Raw genomic sequence first — 19,948 nt, 5'->3', positions numbered from 1 at the left:
GTCTATAGATTTTACTTTTTTGGTCCAAAATTAGAAATGCCTTTTAAAGTAAACTCTCCCCTAACCATGTTGCCATTCGTCTGTTCAGTAGTAGATCACGGATGACGTCAAAATGTGGTAAGAACAAAAAAGTAGCACACGAGGCGATAGCCGCGTGTGTCACTGATTTTCTTGCCACATTTTGACGTCTTCTGTGACCGATTACTGGGCAGACGCACGGCAACATGGAATTTACTTGTTTTCGTAGGTCTGTCCACAGACCGCTCTATTTTATCTTGAGTTCGTCGAGCTCGGAAGCTTAGCAAAATATTGAGCCGGTGAGTGGGATGTGAACGAACCAAGACGCAATGGGGCGAGGTTGGAGAAAAACAAATTAACTCGTAACGAAAAAAAATCCGTCTATGGATAGATTATTGTTTTATATAATAAGAAACAAAAAAGTTTTGACGTCATCTATACATCTGCCCTCCGATAATTCATTGGTAAAAAGAGAAAGAAAGGAAAGGGCCAACAAACGAAATTGAGAACGGTTAATGGCAAAAAAAGAAAGTCCAAATTTTGGTTTATGTGCATGCCCGGAATTGAAGTTTTGCTCAATTTTGTACCTAATCCTCGAAAAATCTCTCCTTTTAGTGAAAAAAAAAGCTTTTTTAGCAAAACTTAGGCTTATTTAGCGTCATGGCAGCTAAAAAACCTGACTAAACGGTTAAAAACGGTATTTTTTGGCGAAAGTTTGGTATTCAAAGGGTTAAACAATAGAGTATTTCTGTCGAGCAACTATCGGCTGATAGTTGCCCCACGGAAATTTGATGTTCTTAAAACAAATATTTGCCTGAGAAACGAAGCTTCGAAGGCAAATATGCCAGTTTTAAGAACATCAAATTTCCAAGGGGCAACTATCAGGTCGATAGTTCCGAGTCCAGAACACTCTGTTGTCTTTATTGTGCACCACTAAATTTTCTTCGCGCGCCAGTACAAAAATCATATTGAATTGTTTTCAACTATTTTTAGATGAAACCCGTGAAAGACAAATGCAAAATTTGAAAAAGAAAACAGACAAAACTCATTTAATACAATTTTAATTGTTTCTTTTCTATAAGTCCCACTATCCATCCGGGTATTTTCCTCGGACGGGCACTATGAGCTGATAGTGTCTCTCCGTGGATGAACACTATCGCGTCACGTGATCAATTTAACCCAATAAGAATCGGATAAAATTTAGTGGTGAACTATAAATTCCAATAGAGTACGATCAAAGCCCGCTTCTGTTGAGATTATAAAAATCCTTGAGCTAATTAACCTGACAGTATTCGCAGAGTATGACATCAACATTTTGGTCTCCTTTCATTGTATCCTAGAGGAGTGACACCCAGGTGACGGGGATTTGATAAAAAAAAACAGTTTTATAAAACTTACCAGAATTCTTCTGGCTTGGTCATAATGTCAATGCTACAATGCCCGTTGAACGTCTTCGGCATTTTTAAAGTGAGAAGTTATTTTCTCCCCACCCCCTTCCCCCTCGTCAAAAAGCAATGGTTGAAAATTCTCGTCCTTGGCTTGATGAAAGTCAATGTGTATTGGACGTAGTGGAGGAAACAGATTTAGAACCAGGACAGTGAGGACGCTTGATGTGGAGAATTGCCGTTACTGCTTACTTGCAGTTTGAAATTCAAAACCCAAATGGCTTCTATTACCCTTGAAAGGAACGAGCTTCCCCAGAGACCCAGAGAGATATCCTGAAAGGGGAGGGGGGGGGGGGGGGGGGAGAGGGAGGGCATAAGATCACAGACGACACAAACTTATTTACTGACAACTGAAATAACGTTATTTAATTCATTTGAACACTCTAGCATTACGGAGACCAACGAAGACTCGCAGATAAACAACTGATTAATTATACTACAACAAAGCTCTTTTGAAATCATTAACACGAGGCGCTTCAAGCTAATCCAGGATATATTAATACCGACAGTATTTCGAGAACTCCCGAGTTATTTCCTAATAAAGCACTCAGCCCTAGGGGAACCGTTACATAATTCACAAGTTTTAAAGAATGAGCGTTTGCCAAAGAAGATGGAAGCCGCTATAATGGCCCGGGAATAAAAGGAACGTGCACCAGTTTTCATAGAGGATGTTGTATTGACTCCTATTAATCCGTTTCTGTTTCAAACTTAACCTGAGCCGCCAGCTGGATCGCATTGGAGTAGGCGCACGATAGAGGGGTCACTTTTGGCTCCTTCGATGAACTCAGCTAAAGAAAGCTTTCCATCCAGATTTTTATCCATTTGCGAGAAAATCTTATCAACTCGCTTTTCAGGCGTGCTCTCGTCTTCGGGCATTTTCATAACAGAGCCCACCATCTTGTAGATGGCCCTGACGATCTCCAGCATTTCTTCTTTCGAAATGTACCCATTGGCATCAAGGTCGTACATGCTGAACGCCCATTTCAGCTTCTGCTCGAGTTTCCCGCGCGAAGTTACGGAGAGGGCACAGATGAATTCGCGAAAGTCGATGGTGCCGTCGTCATTTTTGTCGAACGTGCGAAAAACGTGCTCTGCGAACTTGGAAGCGTCGCCATACGGGAAGAAGTTGCCATAGATTTTCTTAAACTCTTCTACAGTGAGGTGACCGCTCGGGCAGTCCTTAAGAAAGCCTTTGTACCATTCCTGTAGCTCTTGCTCGTTGAATTCCGTCTGTTCCTTCAGGTCAGACAACTGTTCGGGCTTGAGCTTACTATTTTGTTTTCCCATCTCTCAGTCACCCAACTGCACCTGCGAAACGAATCAAACACGGTGTCTCTGTTAGTTTAAGGTTGAATTTCCATTGACAATGCTATTTACACGACTTAATTTATTACTTCCCCGCGTCTCCACGGACCTATAACAGACGCGGGCGGGCAAATGTCGCATAAAAATGCAGCCTTACACAAATGTGTCACACTTATCCCGAGTCACTTTTGTCCTGAATTTAACGAAAGCAAAAAACAATGCGGTTCCCAAACTGAGCAGTAAACTTATTTCTCTTATTGTAATGTAAATTATGCAGATACGGACAAATCAAGTCAACAGAAGCGAAGCACAACAGCACAAATATTTCCCTACTTTATTTCAACTTTTTCCTTTTCCTTCAGTAGATTTGACCTCTTTGTGATACATAGGAAATCGAATTGCGTGTTGACGAATGAGTAGAAACGGTCTTAATCGTCCAGTGTCTGCAGACACAGACAAATCAAATACATGAAGCCGTTCGCAGCTGATTTCAGACAGATTTCGCCTACTGTGGAAGTTGAAAACGAACAGTAGTTGTTTACACTTGGCGAACACCCCTAACTCGGTTAATTTACATGAAGACAATAACCACCACACGACACTATGCGCAGACATGGGTTGATTATTCCCACAATTATCCATAGATTTTTGATTACTTTACCACGAGAGTATAAACAAAGCCTGGAGGGCAAAAACTGCTAGAAAATAAACTGCTGGAGATATCAGGCCGACACAATGGTATTACTGAAAAATTCGAACCATATTTTCACCGCAGGCAGTGGTAAAGTCAGCGTGTCTACTAGTATATTGTAGATGCTGCTGGACTCATTCATTCATTGGTAGACGACACCAATGCGATCCAGTAACTTCCTTTAGCTGAAAAAGAATACAACTACAGCAGCTTGTCTCGTTCGCCTTAACCTTCAACTTCTTGTTGATTTATACTGTTGGATATTACACATCCCCGCTACAAACAGAAGAACCTCACCGGGAAGCTTTCGGAGATATTCCTAAAATGTATAATCGAAGAAAAAATCTAAGCCTTCGCGTATTGATTCTTTTTAATTTAGAGTTTGTATGTAAGAATTGTATTGGCTTATGTCGTCTTTTAACTGCAAGGCTCGGTTCTATAGGTTCTAATAATATGACAGATTCTTGTCCCTAGCGTCTGTGTTCACCTTCAACTCCTATTGATTGAATAATTCTAAAAATACGTCAGATCCATGTCAATCTTTCAACACGGCTAAAAATAACAAGTGTTAACTCTTGCGTCTCGTCATTGTTCGCTATTTGTAAGCTCGATTTCTTGGCATTTGTATCAGATGCACCTGCGGTGACGATCCAGTGCAGGTGATACGGGGGGGGGGGGCGGGGGGGGGAGAGGGGGATTTAAACTCTCGTAATCACTTGGTATAGAACTACAGTTGGACCCCGTTGGAAAATTTCCCTTGGATTTGCCTTTTTATTTCAAACTCGCGCTATTTCGAACTATTTTTCGTTTCTCCGGAGAGTTCGAAACAGCGGGGTTCAAGTGTACATACTCGTGTAAAAGCAGTTGGACACGTCACCATGAATCAACAGCACGTTTGCACAGTTCAACACCTCGCACAACTCTTCTCCCATGATTAGTAAAGATGCGAGAGGAATGGGGAAAAAGCAGACCTTGCTGACAAGCAAGGGGTGTTCATGACGTCATTTCCGCTTCTAAAAGGTGACTCCACCCGGTCGAGAAGCGTACGGGCTAGGGCGTCTGGGCGTTGACGTCATCATTTTCCGCCATTTGAGTGACGTAATTTTCCAAGACGGAAAAGGACATCACTGATAACATTATCGAATACTTTCTGAAGAAAACATCGCGGGATGGTAACATATCCAGTTATCGAGTAGAAGTGAATAGATTGGATTTCAGTAACGCAAATTCGAATTCATGATCAAGCATATTTTGTTACTCGATTTCTTTCTGTGTGAAATAGTTATACTTGTGTAGTCGCGATTGTGCTTAAGTTTGTTTAGATCATTGCATTTTACTCATTTAAGAACATGCTTGAATCGTTCTTTAAGAAAATGAAAAACAATTGAGTTCGTTCCTGTCGCTGTTTAATAAACGATCATTAACCGATAATGTAAGCGTCAACGTAAAATGTTCCGTCAAGTTCCCTGCTACTTTTCGCCAGTACTTTAGCTGCGCATGCCTGCAACGTGCAAAGCACGCCCGAAAACTTTTGTACAGGTTGACCGTCCCACTATTAGTCATTCTTGTTGCCAGAGCTTCAAGGGGCCTGAAGAAGACTACGTCAACGCAAATAATTTTCCAGAGAAAACAAGTTTTCCCAGTGAGTTACGACATTTTATTCAACATTTCACACCGCCTGAGATAACTGTCCAATTCGTTCGAGAGAAACAGTCACATATTTCCGCGTGTATTTATACACATGCTCTCCTCAGGTGCAGTGTACGGCATAACATAGTGCAACCCGTCTCGGTTCACTCAGTTACCTCAAAAGAAAAAACTAAAATGGCTATCTATCTACCATTACAGCTGATGGAACAAGTCACTTTGTTCAACAAACCTTCGTCAAAGTTCGGGGTTACCAAATGAATCTGATCGATATTATTCAATCAGAGAAAGTGCAAGAACACATTCAGAAATTTACTACGTCAGCCAAGATGCACGGTTGCTTAACAACCTCTAGACGACAACCGTACTTGTTCATCTTACTGAATGGAATTGTCACACGTCACATGAGTGCGTTTGCGTGTCACGACACAAACATCGTTAAAAATGAGTATTCTGCGAGGCAAAATACTAATTTCCAAGAAATAAGCAAAGCAAAACAGCCCTAAATTGCGTTCTTAATCCGTGTAAGGTGCCATAGCCAAAGAAACAGACCTCTGCTCTAAGAAAAACATGCTACACATTTACTGAAGTTTAAAGTACAAAGGTAGTCTTTTTGCGCCGGTTAAGTCGAGAGGTTCCATCAATACATTAGAAAAGGTCCACTTTCGAAAAACTAACTACATACCATCTAATCTATCACAAATCAATCAACGACATAAATAAATAAATATTACTCTCACGATCTCCGTTTAATGATTCAATCTTTGTCCTCTACATCATCATCAGATTCCAAGAATAAAGAGATGGACTCTCTCTGAGTGGCTGTATTAAACAAACAATAATATTGCTTACGAGGACAACTACCTGAGGATGCATACAAAGATCCAAAAAAAAAAAAACACTCGTATGACGATGAAAAACAACTACTTGTCTATTTCTGAAAGACTGCAAGCGCCAAGTTCAAAGCCCTGACAAGAAACCAGCTTTTGACTACCTGCGTCAAAAGGTCAGCTGCGCTAAGCCAACTTGACATGCTCGGTGAACAGTCTACCCACAGGCTCAAGCTCTTTCCATGTCGGCTGGCTTTGTCGTTTCAAGGAGGAAAAGTGTCACGAGAGTAAATATTTAACAGGAGATACGGTAAGTCTAGCCAAGGCTCATGAAGCCCAAAAACCCATATTCTTCTAAAGAAAAGGCGGGGGACGGGGGGGGGGGGGGGGCTAACAAAAGAGAACACCAATTAACTTCGTCTCTAGGTCGAGGATCCAGCGCCCTCACACTGCAGTAAGCGCACGATAGAAGGGTCACTTTTGGCTCCTTCGATGAACTCGGCTAAAGAAAGCTTTCCATCCAGATTTACATCGAAATGCCTAAAAATCTTGTCAGTCCGTTTCTCCGGCGTGCTTTCATCTTCGGGCATTTTCATAACAGAGCCCACCATCTTGTAGATGGCCCTGACAATCTCCAACATCTCGGGTCTAGAGATGTAGCCGTTACCATCAAGGTCGTACATGCTGAACGCCCATTTCAGTTTCTGCTCGAGTTTTCCGCGCGAGGTCACGGAGAGGGCGCAGATGAATTCGCGGAAGTCGATCGTACCATCGCCGTTGCTATCAAACGTGCGAAAAACGTGCTCCGCAAACTTCGACGCGTCGCCATACGGGAAGAAGTTGCCATAGATTTTCTTGAATTCCTCGAGGGACAGGGTACCAGACGGGCAGTCCTTAAGAAAACCCTTGTACCACTCCTGCAGTTCCACCTCAGTAAACTGCGTCTGTTCTTTCAGATCGGCCAGTACCTCGGGCTTCAGTTTGCTGTTTTGTTTTCCCATCGTTCACGCAACCTACAAAAGGGCGTGCAACTCAGTTTAGTCTGTGTCAAACATGCGTGCGCGTGACATGCACGTGACGACCGTGCCAAGTGAGTGTATCAGTGCACGCGGGCGGAATGCGACGAGGCAGATACCACGCGTTGATTGGTGAACGTCAGCGGTGGGTTGGGTTAATGTGAGATGTGAAGATTCAATGCAGCTCAATTATAGCGTGTCGTTGGTTGCGTTAAGGAAGAGAGAAGATGATTGTTATCCGTGACCCAGCAGTGAAATCCGACTTTGTTAGTTTGACCATCATCATCATCATCATTTACTGTAACTTCCTTTCGTTTATTCTTCCCTTATTACAAACATTTTATAATTGAGTAGCATGGAGAACATTAAGGAACAAGCCTCTACCTGAAATGCTAAATCTGGACAACTCTCTCAACTATAGAGATCTTGGCTGATAATTTATAGACGCTTTCGCCAGCTGGATGAATTAAACTCTAGTGCTCTTAAGGAGTGGGAAGACTACCGAGAATGAACATGAGTTTTTTAGGATGGCGACACAGTTTTTCACGAACTATTTAAGTTGGAGTATATTCAGAGTTCTGAACTCGTTTAGGAGAACATCGAATGTGCGACCATTTAAATGAAAGCTCTTGTGTACTACTTTGTTCAGGGTATCGTTTACCACTTTGCACATCACGATGGTCTAACTTTTAAGTTAGTCACTGAACCATTGTGTGGCCATTTAAATGAAAGCTACCGAGAAGTACTTTCATTTGGCATCTTTCACTTTGCTTTGCAAGGTGCGACTAGCTTTTAAGGACAAGACCTTAGTTCGTAATCATTCAAAGCTATTGAACTAAAAGTTACTGCTGTTTACTTTACAATATTCAACTGTCATCTATACTCGCACTGTTCCAACAGTACTACAAACTGTTTAAAGTAACCTAGCTACTTCACAGATCGTATTGTCACTTCAGGGTCACATACACAGCCAGCCAAGCTGTTACTAACTAATTAATTTAATTACCTAATTAATTAGATCAATTACATAAACAAGTTCCTTCTACTAAATTAAATCTAAGAACCCTTTTAAAAAAAATCAGGATCAATTACTGCTTCACTGCTGGGAGTAAAAGGGTTAAAAGTGGTGAGATTTCTGTTAAGCTTTTACTCAGTTTGCAACTTAAGAGTTTGCAACTTCAGGATTAGCAGATCATGGTAAATAACAGACAGACAACAAAAGTAGTCACATAGTGTGAAAGGAAAAAGCAAATAGCCACTTGTTGGGAAATTATGTGTGTGGGAGGAACACAGATTGTATCTTTGGTTGCGAGTGAATAAGAACAAGATAAAACAACAAACGTATTACCTGTTTCAAAAGCAATTATAAATTAGTTAATAATATTAAATTAATAAATCTGACCAACATTCAATTTCTCTCCACATTACCAATACAAATCAATGCATGAAGGTTAAGAGAACCACATTTCTGATCATCAAGTAGAACTTATGGGACATAACTTTGCTAAGTTCAGAATGAGACATGGCAATGAGGTTGTAAAGTTAATCTAATTAACTTTGATTAATATTTCATTACATAGCGGTCACGGTTGGCTTGATCTGTAGGAACACAACACAATAGAATGGAATAGAATCAGATACCACTTTACCATGCCATACTATAAAGACTTTTAGGACATTCATAATGTTCTGATGCACTCTTGAACTTAACCTATAGTGCCAAACACAACAGGCCAATCGCAAACCCAGTTTTTGGTCAGTCAAAGCTGTGCACACCTATTCTAACAGTAAAAGCCCACGATTTTTAAGTCACATACATGTAAACTGCAATTTAACAAAATTTTGCCTTGTCTGTTTAGTGTTATCAAATGAAATTTCAGAGACAATGTGACTTTTAACACGAGACGCACTATCATGGCATCACTTTGAAAGTCAAAAGCCTTTTACTTGTTGGTCAATCAAAGCTGTAGTACACACCTATCCTAGCATTACAATCCCAGAGTAAAAGGCTCCAGCCAAGTAACATGATACCGATACCAAAAATTGCAGGTAACACAAGAAAACACACGTAAAGGTCTTTATTGTTCATCATGTCACAGATGTCTTAGATGCAAACTAAATTACAGATTATGTGTAGTCACTTTATTTCACAAAACCATGACATTCTTGCAGTGGTTGATGAAGACAGTTGAGTAATACTACTGTTATTAGATCTATCTACAGCTTTTGATACAGTTGACATGATATCTTTCTTGCAAAACTGACAAGTCTCAAACGTTTGGAATACAAGGTGAGGCTTGTACCTGGTTCAGATCTTATCTACACTGTAACAGATTTTTGCTTTAAGTCTGTTGACAGATGTCAATAGATTAATAAATACTAAAGTGAAATGGAAAAGCCTTGTAGAAATCAACATGACTGCTCACTTTCACTGTCAGACTTTAACTTTCAACATGACTCTGAAGTGTCACTTGAACGACACAAAGTGTAATTTCACAAAATTATGGCATGTCTGTTTACTCTTATCATATGAAATTTCAGTGACATTTTTACATTTAACAAGTGTTCAGGGATTTCAATAAAATAGAATTCAATAATAAAATCCATGACTGTTAGTACATTCCAAAAGTTGCAATCTCCATGCTTAATCATCCTTCAGAAGTAGAAAGAAAAAAGCCTGTTATATATGGAAGTCTCAAGTAGTGTTGCTTTCTTTTTGGAACTTAGCATATTTGAAGCATTCTCAAATAGATGACAGAGGCCTCATAACTCAATGGTTTTGCTACACTGTATAACAGATAAAAAGTAAGACTAAATCCCAAAGTTAAGGTAGCTCCCTAATGTTTTAGGAACACATGCATGCTGAGGATGAAAGCTCAAGTAATCTGTGCACGCTCAAAGGAAAATGTCAGTGTTTTTCAATATTTTATGACGTCAACATGAGTACAAAAAGCAAAACTAATAGTGAATTTTCTTGAGTTTCCTTTGGTGAAAATCCGTAAAATTTGGCAGACTAGTGGTAAATATTTTACTTTAGTCAGAGCTCGTTTTTCAGGGAAATCTATAAGACCAGTTTTTTCACAGCATGCAAAAGATATAAATTTGCAAAAATCAAAAAAACTGCCTGTACAAACCCTACTTTTTTCATGTTTGAGATTCGTATCCCGCTGTATGTGTGTGATGTGCTGTGAAAATTTTGGAAGATTTCACCAAAGGAAATTCAAGAAAATCACAAAGCCATAAAAAAAGTCAAAAACACTTTTGTTTGGGCATTTATAATTCAAGACTAAAACCCAAAATTTTAACAGAGATGATAGTAAAACACTACTTAATCATTGCTTATTACATGTAGTAAGTTTGAGAGGACTGGGTGCAAAAACAAAAACAAAAATAACATTCAAAACACAAGACTTGCGAAACGCAAAGCCATAAATAATTACCCTATGGAGCCCCCTTAAATGGAACAGCTTTGAAGAAATCAACGAGACTGCTCACTTTCACTCTGAGACTTCAACTTTCAACATGAGTTTTAAAGTGTTTGATTTCTAAGTCACATACAGTAAACTGCAACTTGACAAAATTTTGTCTTGTCTGTTTAGTGCTATCAAATGAAATTTCAGTGACAATTTGACATTTGACATGAGAGGCACTATCATGGCATCACTCTGAAAACCGAAAGCCAAAAGCCAAAAGAAGCATTTCTAACACTGGAAACCTAAAAGTGATTGTCTACTTGTAGTTAAGTTTCTTATAAATTAAAGCACATGAACTTTACATGAACTATCACATGTACCAGGTTGAGATCTCAAATTGAAAAAGTATGGCACACTTTTTCAAATTCTGCCAAGGTTGTGTCTTGGACAAATGCTTGTTATCACTCAATATCTTCATCTAGGTGTGCATCAGGGCAATTATACATGTTACCAAGTTTACCATGGTATTAAATAAAAGAGCAGCCAAATTTTCATACATGTTAGAGTCTCTTTAAAGGGTATGCATACTAATGTATGTCACAAATAGCAAGGAAAAGTCATGCACTTTTAAAGATAAAATTAACATTCACTCTGTACATTTCGTATAAAATCAAGAAGTCCCCCCTCCCCCCCAAAAATACGAATATTAATTCTTTCATTAGTTGTCAATTTTCTATTTTCTTTTGGCATTCAAGTAATCCAATTATTATTATTATTATTATTATTATTATTATTATTATTATTATTATTATTATTATAATAATAAATAATGACTACCAATTTATGATATATCAAAGTAAATTTAGGTAACCACAACAGAAAAATATTGCAGAAACAATAATTATTGCAAAACACTTGGAAACAAGTAACAAAAGAAAACTTGCAAAGTGAAGGAAAGAAATATCCAGGGAATATTATTTTGCCTTCCTCACTGCTACTCAGTGCACTCAGAACTGCAAAGGTCAAGCTTTATACATGCTGCTATTGTTATTTAAATACTCTATGTTCAAGCACTGTGTGATGCATCACACTGTAGAAGACGGACAATGGATGGGTCACTCTTTGCTCCTGCAATAAATTCCTCAAGAGAAAGCTTTCCATCTTCATTTGTATCCATTTGGTTAAAAATCTTGTCAGTACGTTTCTCTGGGGTACTTTCGTCATCTGGCATTTTCATAACAGTGCCTACCATCTTGTAAATTGCTTTGACTATCTCCAACATTTCGTCCTTAGAGATATATCCATTGCCATCCATGTCGTACATGCTGAATGCCCATTTTAATTTGTCATCCAGTTTTCCCCGTGACGTAACTGACAGCGCACACATGAATTCACGGAAGTCAATACTGCCATCATCATTCTTGTCAAATGTACGGAAGACATGTTCAGCAAATCTGGATGCATCTCCATATGGGAAGAAATTGGCATAAATCTTCTTGAACTCATCTACAGTGAGGTGCCCACTAGGACAGTCCTTAAGAAAACCTTTGTACCATTCCTTGAGTTCAAGTTCAGTGAACTCCGTTTCTTGCTTTAAATCAGCTAACACTTCAGGTTTGAGCTTACTGTTTTGTTTGCCCATTATATAATCTAAAGGTACAAAAACGAAAATTTGTTAGCCTTTAAATGTACATCACAGAATGAAAATCTTGAACAGCAGTTTAACAACTTCTTTAGCTTTGAAATGTTAACTCATCGCTCCTGCATAAGGTGTTACTTCAGGTGTGTTCAGAGAATTTAGTGGTACACTGTACATCAACACAATAATACACCCTTTGTTGATAACTTCCTGTAGTCTCGTCACCTCTCTGTTTGACAGTGTATAGATGTTATGAGGAGAAATTAAATACTGATCATATACTTCAGAGAGTGATTTTGTTTAAAATCACACGGTGTAATTTACACATCCTAGAGTTTAAAAAATACGCACAACAGACTGAAAATAAAAGGTTCAAAGTAGAGGTATTTGATCTTTAAATTTAATCACATTATGACAGCATGACAACGTTTAATTGTGTTACAAATTCAGCATTATTCGATGTGTTTAGCTTTAAATTTAAACAGTGTAAATTTCCATGGACAATGCGTGTAAATCCTACAATGAGAATATTTAATTACTTAATGATCAGTCCAAAAGGGTTTTAAAGTTTGATTTCACAGACCTTTTCATTTTCAAGTTAAAGTTTATGAGACACAGTTAACAAAGAATTTACATCCCATTCAATATGTCACATGAACATAATCTTTTTTCTTTTTGTTGAACATTGGTTTTGATTTCACAATATGTTAGGACGCTTACACGATGTAGCTTCATTGTGGAAGCAAAGCAATCAGTATCACAGCTGAAGAAGAAACGAATCTTGGATGTAAAATGAGATGCAAATAACTATACATCCAATGTTTTTTTGAGACAAACCCTATCAAACAATATGACACGAAGCAATCCATTAAGTAAATATGAAACAAAATATGAGTCCATTTCTTAGTAATCCTTTCAGAAAATATTGAAAATATTTCAATCACATTGAAAAGTTATCATGTTAGCCATGCTGTATGAATTTTCAAGAATAACAGAAAGAAACTAAACTAGCCTGACTTTAATTCAATGGAGAAGGTTTACAACAATAGCGCTTCTCTATCTTGGAATGATATCGAGATGCTCAAACTTAATAGTAACATGAGTACATTTGTATGGTTTGACTTGTCAGAAGAGTACTTGACAAAATGACTGGAACAGACAAGAGAGAATAATATTTTTTTCACAGCAAAACGACTCGAACATACCAGACAGGAAATTTTTTTTCAGGTTTTTTTTTCAAGTAGCTAAGAGCTGGCCACTGCCTAATTTCACGGCCGGCTGAAAGAAGAACGAGACTTCAGGCAATTTTGAGAGTGCAGAAGTCAGAAAAGCCTGCTAAGCTTGTTAGTAAAACACCTTTAGTTAGTTTTTGTCTTACCTAAATCCCTTAATTTCACTGACAAAAGGTCCAGGAACACTCTTTAAATTAGGCTTAAGCTCAAACTATGACAAAATTTTAGCAGCAATTGTTTTCTATATGTAAATTCAGTCATGATAAAGATTTCCTTTTATAATTTAACGCTAGACAGAACATCCTGTGTTTATTACAATTTTATGCAAAATACATGCTCTTTCACATATCATAGGATGTGCTCAGAAGACAATTTACAAATGCGTGCAGCAAAATGTCTTAATTTAATGATGAAAGATATCACACGTGGAAAACTCTTGCTTTGAATAATATGATGTCCTGCTCCCCCTAAAGCGAGGATATTAAAATTTTGTTAACATGTGTAGTAATTTATAAGGAAAAAGCAATAAATGTTTGTAAGTTTGCAATCACAGAGACAACTTTTTCAGATTTTGCAGTTTTAAGTAGAAAATTAGGAAATTGGTCATATAACAAGGAAATAGCATATTAGCAGATTCTATCGACTGTTAATCAAAAAAATCCACCACATCAACTTTATTGACAGTTAATCACCGTAAAGGGCAATTCTTTTCTTTGCAATTTTTTTCTCCTCAATCAATATTTAAAACCATTCTGAAATTTTATATGCACTAATTTATAAGTGGGGTTGTTTGGAAAAACTGGTTTGTCTGTGAGAGTAATATCAAATTAATTCACATTTATAGTAAAAGAAAGAGGTTTTCACATAACAATCAATTCAAAAACGTTTACCCCTAATACAACAATCATAACATGCAAATGTTCCCCCTTTAATTTTCTTTTACTGTGCATATAATAAGTCAAAGTGGGGGAAAAATTGAAAAGAAAACCACTCCTTAAAAATGTTATGGTAATCACTTCTTGCATGAGAAAAGTGTGTAGTGTTGATGTTATCTTTAATCAAGTACTTGGCCAAAAGTACAAAACAGATACCTGTTTGGTCTGGGAGCAAAAGGAAAGAATAAAAGATAAATCCAAATAAGCTAAAAAATCTCGGAAGGTGAAATATTGTCTTGGAGCTTCTTGTCATCATTTTTAATACCTGAACTCACATATGTAATAACCTTTATAGAAGAAGCATACCTCAAGGTAAATTGACATATAGAGGGATCTTTACTAAAAATACAGTAGAGGTAAATAAGGTTACATTTACATATGAGCCAAGAGGCCCATCAGGCCCGAGATTATCCTGGTTTCCATAACGTAAGGTAACTAAGAGTATTTCTACTCCCCCCTGGATGGGATGCTAGTCCATCACAGGGTAACCCTCAGCATTAAACTTGCCGGTATCCATTTATACACCTAGGTGAAAACTTAAAATACAATAAACTGTAACTGTCAGCCATCAATGAGACAGCCCCAGTTAATGTACTTCTCTCATCTGCAGCAAAACCATTGGCACAGTTCATATTCAGAGGTTTGAATACAGTCCTAATGGTACTAGTAGCCATTACCCGACATGAAAATTGAAACGAATATAAATATAAGGAATTAAATATAAATAATATCATCCAGGCAAAGCCCCCAACAAAATAAAAACACAGTAAGCCTGTTCTCCTGACATGTATCTAAACTGGTTTATTTTGTCACGTGATCATGATTAAATACATAGGAATGAGGCTGTTTAGCACCTATAAAATCATGCCAAGTTTATTTTTACTTTTATCATTTATAGGTTTGAGAAATTCACTGGCACATTAAAATTTCAGCTACATTTCAGATATTTGGAATAATAGGAATCAAAAACATTTTCTGTGTTTCTATACATTAATAGAAATGTGACTTTTAGCATGTGCTGTCTAACAGGCTCCACAGTAGTTGACTGAGCTGAATGTGCTTTGAATTCATGGAAACCTGACCCTATTATTATTATGGAAATAAATGTATAACAGATCAGTCAACCTTATTTTATAAAACTTCCTTTTCTTTTAGCTTCAGTACAAATTACACAAACTTTTATCATCAAAGTCAAATTTGAAATTTAGCTCTTTGTTTTACTGGTTCAGCCATTACTAATTTTACCTATGATTTTACTTATGGACTTGTGTGAGGCAAATAAAAAATCTATTTTTAATTACCCACATCACAAAACACAACTAAAAAGGTCTCGACTTTTATAATTTTAAAACTTAATTTTCTCTTTTCTCTAAGGAAAGCTTGCTCGCATAGTATAATCCATAACAACTAAACACTTTTCCCAAGTAGTTAGTATTTATACTGCATTGTACATGTATACACAATGTATGGTTATCAGTTTTCAAATGAGCAAATAAAAATAAACAAATTAAACAAATGATTGTGCAGTACATACCATGAGCTGTTGTATCATGTTGAGTGTTACAACAACAAGCATTCCACAGTACAACCCAGTACTAGCCTCCAAGTGAAGTTGTGAGGGTCTTCTGTGAGTACATGCGTGATGTGCTGATAAGTGCTCTGTCAGTTGAACGTGTATTTCCCGTACGTGTAGCCATGCTCGAAAAAAGTCTTCGGCAAAAAATGATTGTACAAGACTGCAGTGATGGACAAGCATTTGTTTGTAATGTAGTAACAAAGATCATTGTTTCCATTATGTCAAAGTCACAAGTGATGCACAAATAAAAAATGACAGCAAACAAAACAAAACAAACAACAACATGGAAATAAAATGCTAAACTGAAGTGATTACTGGCTACAGATATACAATAAAGGCTTGTTAAGGAGAGATACTGGCTCGAAGAGACACTTTAATAAGCCTCAAGTGCACTTACAGACCAATCCACTCCCTTCAATTAAAACACAAGGCTGGTGGTTCCAGAGGTTTGATTCAATCTCTCTGCAAATAATATTGTAGTTTTCGAAACTCCTTATATAACTGCTTTCTTCATTAAGTCAGGGGTTTCAGTTAATGAATTAAGGGAACATTATTAATTAGCATTTATTATTCTTTCCAGGAATACCTAGATGGGAGTCTTCCCATTGAGACAATCAGATTCACAACAATATTGCTAGCTTACCAAATGAGATCTAAAAATGTTAACCAAATATTTCTTTGCACAAATGAAGAGACAAAAAAGCATTACAGGATAAATGAAATCGATTTCACTCCAGCTCATTCAGGTTATCAAGTACAATGCATGTATTTGGCATATAACAACAAATAGTTTAACTGAAATAAGTTATTTGCATGTCATGAGGCAGTCTTTGCCTCATGTTTACATTTGGCTAATTAGGCTCATAGTGAATTGTTGGCAAATAAGAAGGCATGAGAGGACAACATGGAAGTTTTCCAATATTGTACTTGGTAAAAATAAATACCATAATCTAAAGCAGTAAAAGACTAAACCATGTTTTACATCTTAAACCGCTTTTAAGTTTCTGGTGTCATTTTGACTGGCCATGCGTTAAAAGCAAGAACTTAAGAATCAAACCCTTAAAATGATGTTTTATTTTCTGTAGACAGAAAGATAAAAAGAATAACTGAATCTAAATTATGTTTTCTGTGGCTGTCCCACATTCAAGGGTAACGCAATTACCACAATGACTAGGAAATCCCTTTATCACTAATGCAGCTACTAAAACTAACACCCAGAAAAATAGTGACCTGAAATGACTATACTTCCCAAGTATAAAATCAAAAGAAAATTGCTTTGCTGATTGATCCTTGAGAACTACTTTCATTTAAAAATATATTTTGCATCCCGTCCTTAAAACCTAGCATTCTGCATTTTTGTAAAACAGAATAGATTCCGCAAACATCGTAGTAAAAGAAAAGCTCCACAAATAACAGTGTATAGGAAGATTGAATAAATAATTACCTATTCTGACTATGCCAAATAATTATTGTTTTGCATTCTTCATCTTACTCTGGGAGAACCAGCTTAGTAGTCTTGGCCACATTTCAATTAAGAATAATTTCACCTGGCCTTGATTAAAAGTTTGTGGTTCTTGGTTTAATTCAGTGGCATTGATGAAATATTGACATAATCGATGCTTTCATCCAAAAACCTCCTACTCAACTTGCACCATAAAAAATACACAGACATCTTGGCTACTCCCTTGAGAAATTCAAGAGGTATTCATTAACTGTGTGTATCTGAGAGAGAGTAGTTTCTTGCTAAATTCAAATCGGTGACATCTATGTAAGTTCCAAGAAATAGCAATAAATTTGACCTTTTCACACCAGCTGATGATGTACATACCTTCCACAAAGAGGAACTGCACTTTGAAGCAAACAGAAAGTACAAAGAGAAAGACTTTGTAATGTCACTTAAATGGTAATTCAATGGCAGTGCTCAAAACACTTTAGCCAGACAATTTATCCATCCTTTGAATCCACCAACTGTTCTATCATTCTTCGCTGAAACAAGCAATACATAGGAAATAGCCCTGAGAGCAAAAACAAGAAATTTAAACTGCTCCAACCAGAGACAAGCATCCTTTAAAGAAAAATGTGCCCACACTTAAGAAGACTGCAAATAAACTTTGTTACCTGTCAAACTTAAAGGAGACTCAAAGTCAACTTTCCTTTAATCCAAAATAGATTAAATCTTCTGACTTACAATGCTCAAACATGGAAGGATGAGTTAATCGGCTAGTGAACTCTGACTAATTCAAACTTTCTTGCAATGAAAGAAAAAAAAAAACACTAAAAGAAAACCCTCAAAATAACAGATTTGAATAATCACTAAAATGTTCTGGTCCATTGTCATACATTTTTCTCAGTTATGTAAAAGATGATATTTTTGAACCAGAATGAAAGACAGATTTTGAACCCAATGACAAAACAATTAGAACCATCAAGAAACAGGATGAAACAAACGTCATACAAAGAAACATAATTTGGTATAAATTTTCCCCAAGTGACCAAAAACCATGAAAACTTTGGAATATGACACATGTATCTCACGATACATAATATTCTTTTGTCTGTAGCTCAATTCGAGATCAGCGGGGAATAGGACCAAGTAATTATTTAAGAAGATCTAGTAAAACTTTCCTTTTCGTGCGAACATAAAAGACAACAGTATCATGTCAAATTGGAGACCATCTTTGCCCTTTTCATAGTTCAATTCCACGGCATTTGCATGAAACGGTTTACAGCATAAAGGAAATAAATCGTGAATACATAAAGTGATAAATTATTTATAGTGAAACGATCCTTTACGACTTGCAATACATTATGTGAGTCACCCCAGGTATACAAAGCATTATGAAGAAACTATCGATATATTAAACGAACCCATATCTTTATAATGAAAAAATTCCCGCTAGTTGCAGAAGCAAGAGCGACTCTGCCAACCGCTAATTTATCTACACAACAACTGTACTTTAAATCGAACTCACATACAACACTGAAATTTAGCTTCCTCAAACTTTTAACACCTCTAAAAGACCGCGTTATGGACAAGACCAAGTAATCTCATCTTTCGCAGCTATACAAAAGCAATAGGAAAGCTACACTCTTTCCCAACCGAAACAGAACTCTTTTCGATCTGTATTTTAATAATTCATCGGATACGGTCTAAAGAAGATATCCTCATAAACAATACTTTGCCTCGGTGGAAAAAGAAGCCTGGAATTGTTCTGAAACAACACAAAAGATGTACCGACGTACATACAATAAGGGAGTTTGACTTCTGCGAAACACCTGATTTTTGCAGCATGGATGACAAGAATGCAATCGCTCTCGGGATCTCTGAAGCAGATTTTTCCGGAATGCGTACGCGGCGTTGAAAAATGCTTCCACGATGTCAGCTGAATTTTAACGGAAAGCGCATATGATATGCAGTGACAGTTAATCTCGTGAAAAGCCTAAACCTACCCATTACGAGAAAAATCTTCTGTTTTGAAAATAATCAAGTTAAATTTGTCGCAATCTTGCTGGTGGGAAAAGGGTAGCGGAGTGCTCTGCATGTATAAAACATTAAACATGTCAACAAACGTAAGGAGCGCCTCGCGAGCCTCTTTTGTCGCGCAATTCAAACAACTTACGGTTTTGTTAGCCCTTTCTTCGAGATCGAAATGTTGATGCCTTGTCCTTGCAAGCAATCGAAACACGTACAGCAGCAGCCTGAAAGCTTTACAGGAACACTGCTCGTGGCTGGAATTGTTATCGCAGATTACCAAGGAACGAAAGTACGCGAGCAACGAAGCCGAATCGTCTTGAACATTCAAAAAACGAATTCAAAATTGACCATTCGCGACAAAATGCTTCTATTGATCAGCTAAGAATCATACAAATCTGCTTAGCTGACTACTGCCCGCTGGTTGAGTGCACTCAGGTCGGATAGCAGAGAAATTGCGAGACAGGTGGCTCTGAAGTTTGCCACAAGTCGCTCGATTTATCAACAAACATTCGGTTTTGCGTGAAGAAAAATTGAGCAAGATTGCCAATTTATTGCAAAACCGGATGTATTCTGAACACTTAAAAATCTAAACAGTAGCGCACAAGACCTTTCTTAGTCATCTGCCACTAAAAATATGCAGAGAATACTCACCAAAGGAAAGTACCGTCTCCTCAAACCGACTTTGCGTACAGAGTACAGCCACAAGCAAAAGCCAGACCGTGACTC

General features: G+C 37.4%; 2 protein-coding genes across 10 annotated transcripts; both read right to left on the bottom strand.

Annotated features, from left to right (window-relative positions):
- Nucleotides 1-1,765: 1,765 nt before the first annotated feature.
- LOC145464421 (neurocalcin homolog) lies at nucleotides 1,766-19,948 on the bottom strand. Of its 9 annotated transcripts, none has more exons than XM_081448311.1 (3): nucleotides 19,874-19,926; nucleotides 16,145-16,209; nucleotides 1,766-2,771 (listed from the first exon to the last, which is right to left on the bottom strand). In XM_081448311.1, exon 3 carries the CDS (start codon nucleotides 2,748-2,750, stop codon nucleotides 2,172-2,174), a length of 579 nt encoding a protein of 192 aa, XP_081304437.1. In that variant the 5' UTR covers nucleotides 2,751-2,771; nucleotides 16,145-16,209; nucleotides 19,874-19,926; the 3' UTR covers nucleotides 1,766-2,171. The 9 variants fall into 9 exon arrangements, with proteins under 9 accessions (XP_081304437.1, XP_081304431.1, XP_081304433.1 ...); XM_081448305.1 differs by having other exon boundaries at nucleotides 16,145-17,733; nucleotides 19,874-19,918; XM_081448307.1 differs by lacking the exon at nucleotides 19,874-19,926 and adding an exon at nucleotides 17,576-19,865.
- On the bottom strand, nucleotides 11,171-16,151 carry LOC145464423 (neurocalcin homolog). Its single transcript, XM_081448313.1, has 2 exons — nucleotides 15,706-16,151; nucleotides 11,171-12,015 (listed from the first exon to the last, which is right to left on the bottom strand). Exon 2 carries the CDS (start codon nucleotides 12,005-12,007, stop codon nucleotides 11,432-11,434), a length of 576 nt encoding a protein of 191 aa, XP_081304439.1. The 5' UTR covers nucleotides 12,008-12,015; nucleotides 15,706-16,151; the 3' UTR covers nucleotides 11,171-11,431.

Source organism: Orbicella franksi, chromosome 12, assembly GCF_964199315.1.
Source record: "Orbicella franksi chromosome 12, jaOrbFran1.1, whole genome shotgun sequence".
Lineage (NCBI taxonomy): Eukaryota > Metazoa > Cnidaria > Anthozoa > Scleractinia > Merulinidae > Orbicella > Orbicella franksi.
This window is presented reverse-complemented; position numbering and strand designations above follow the sequence as displayed.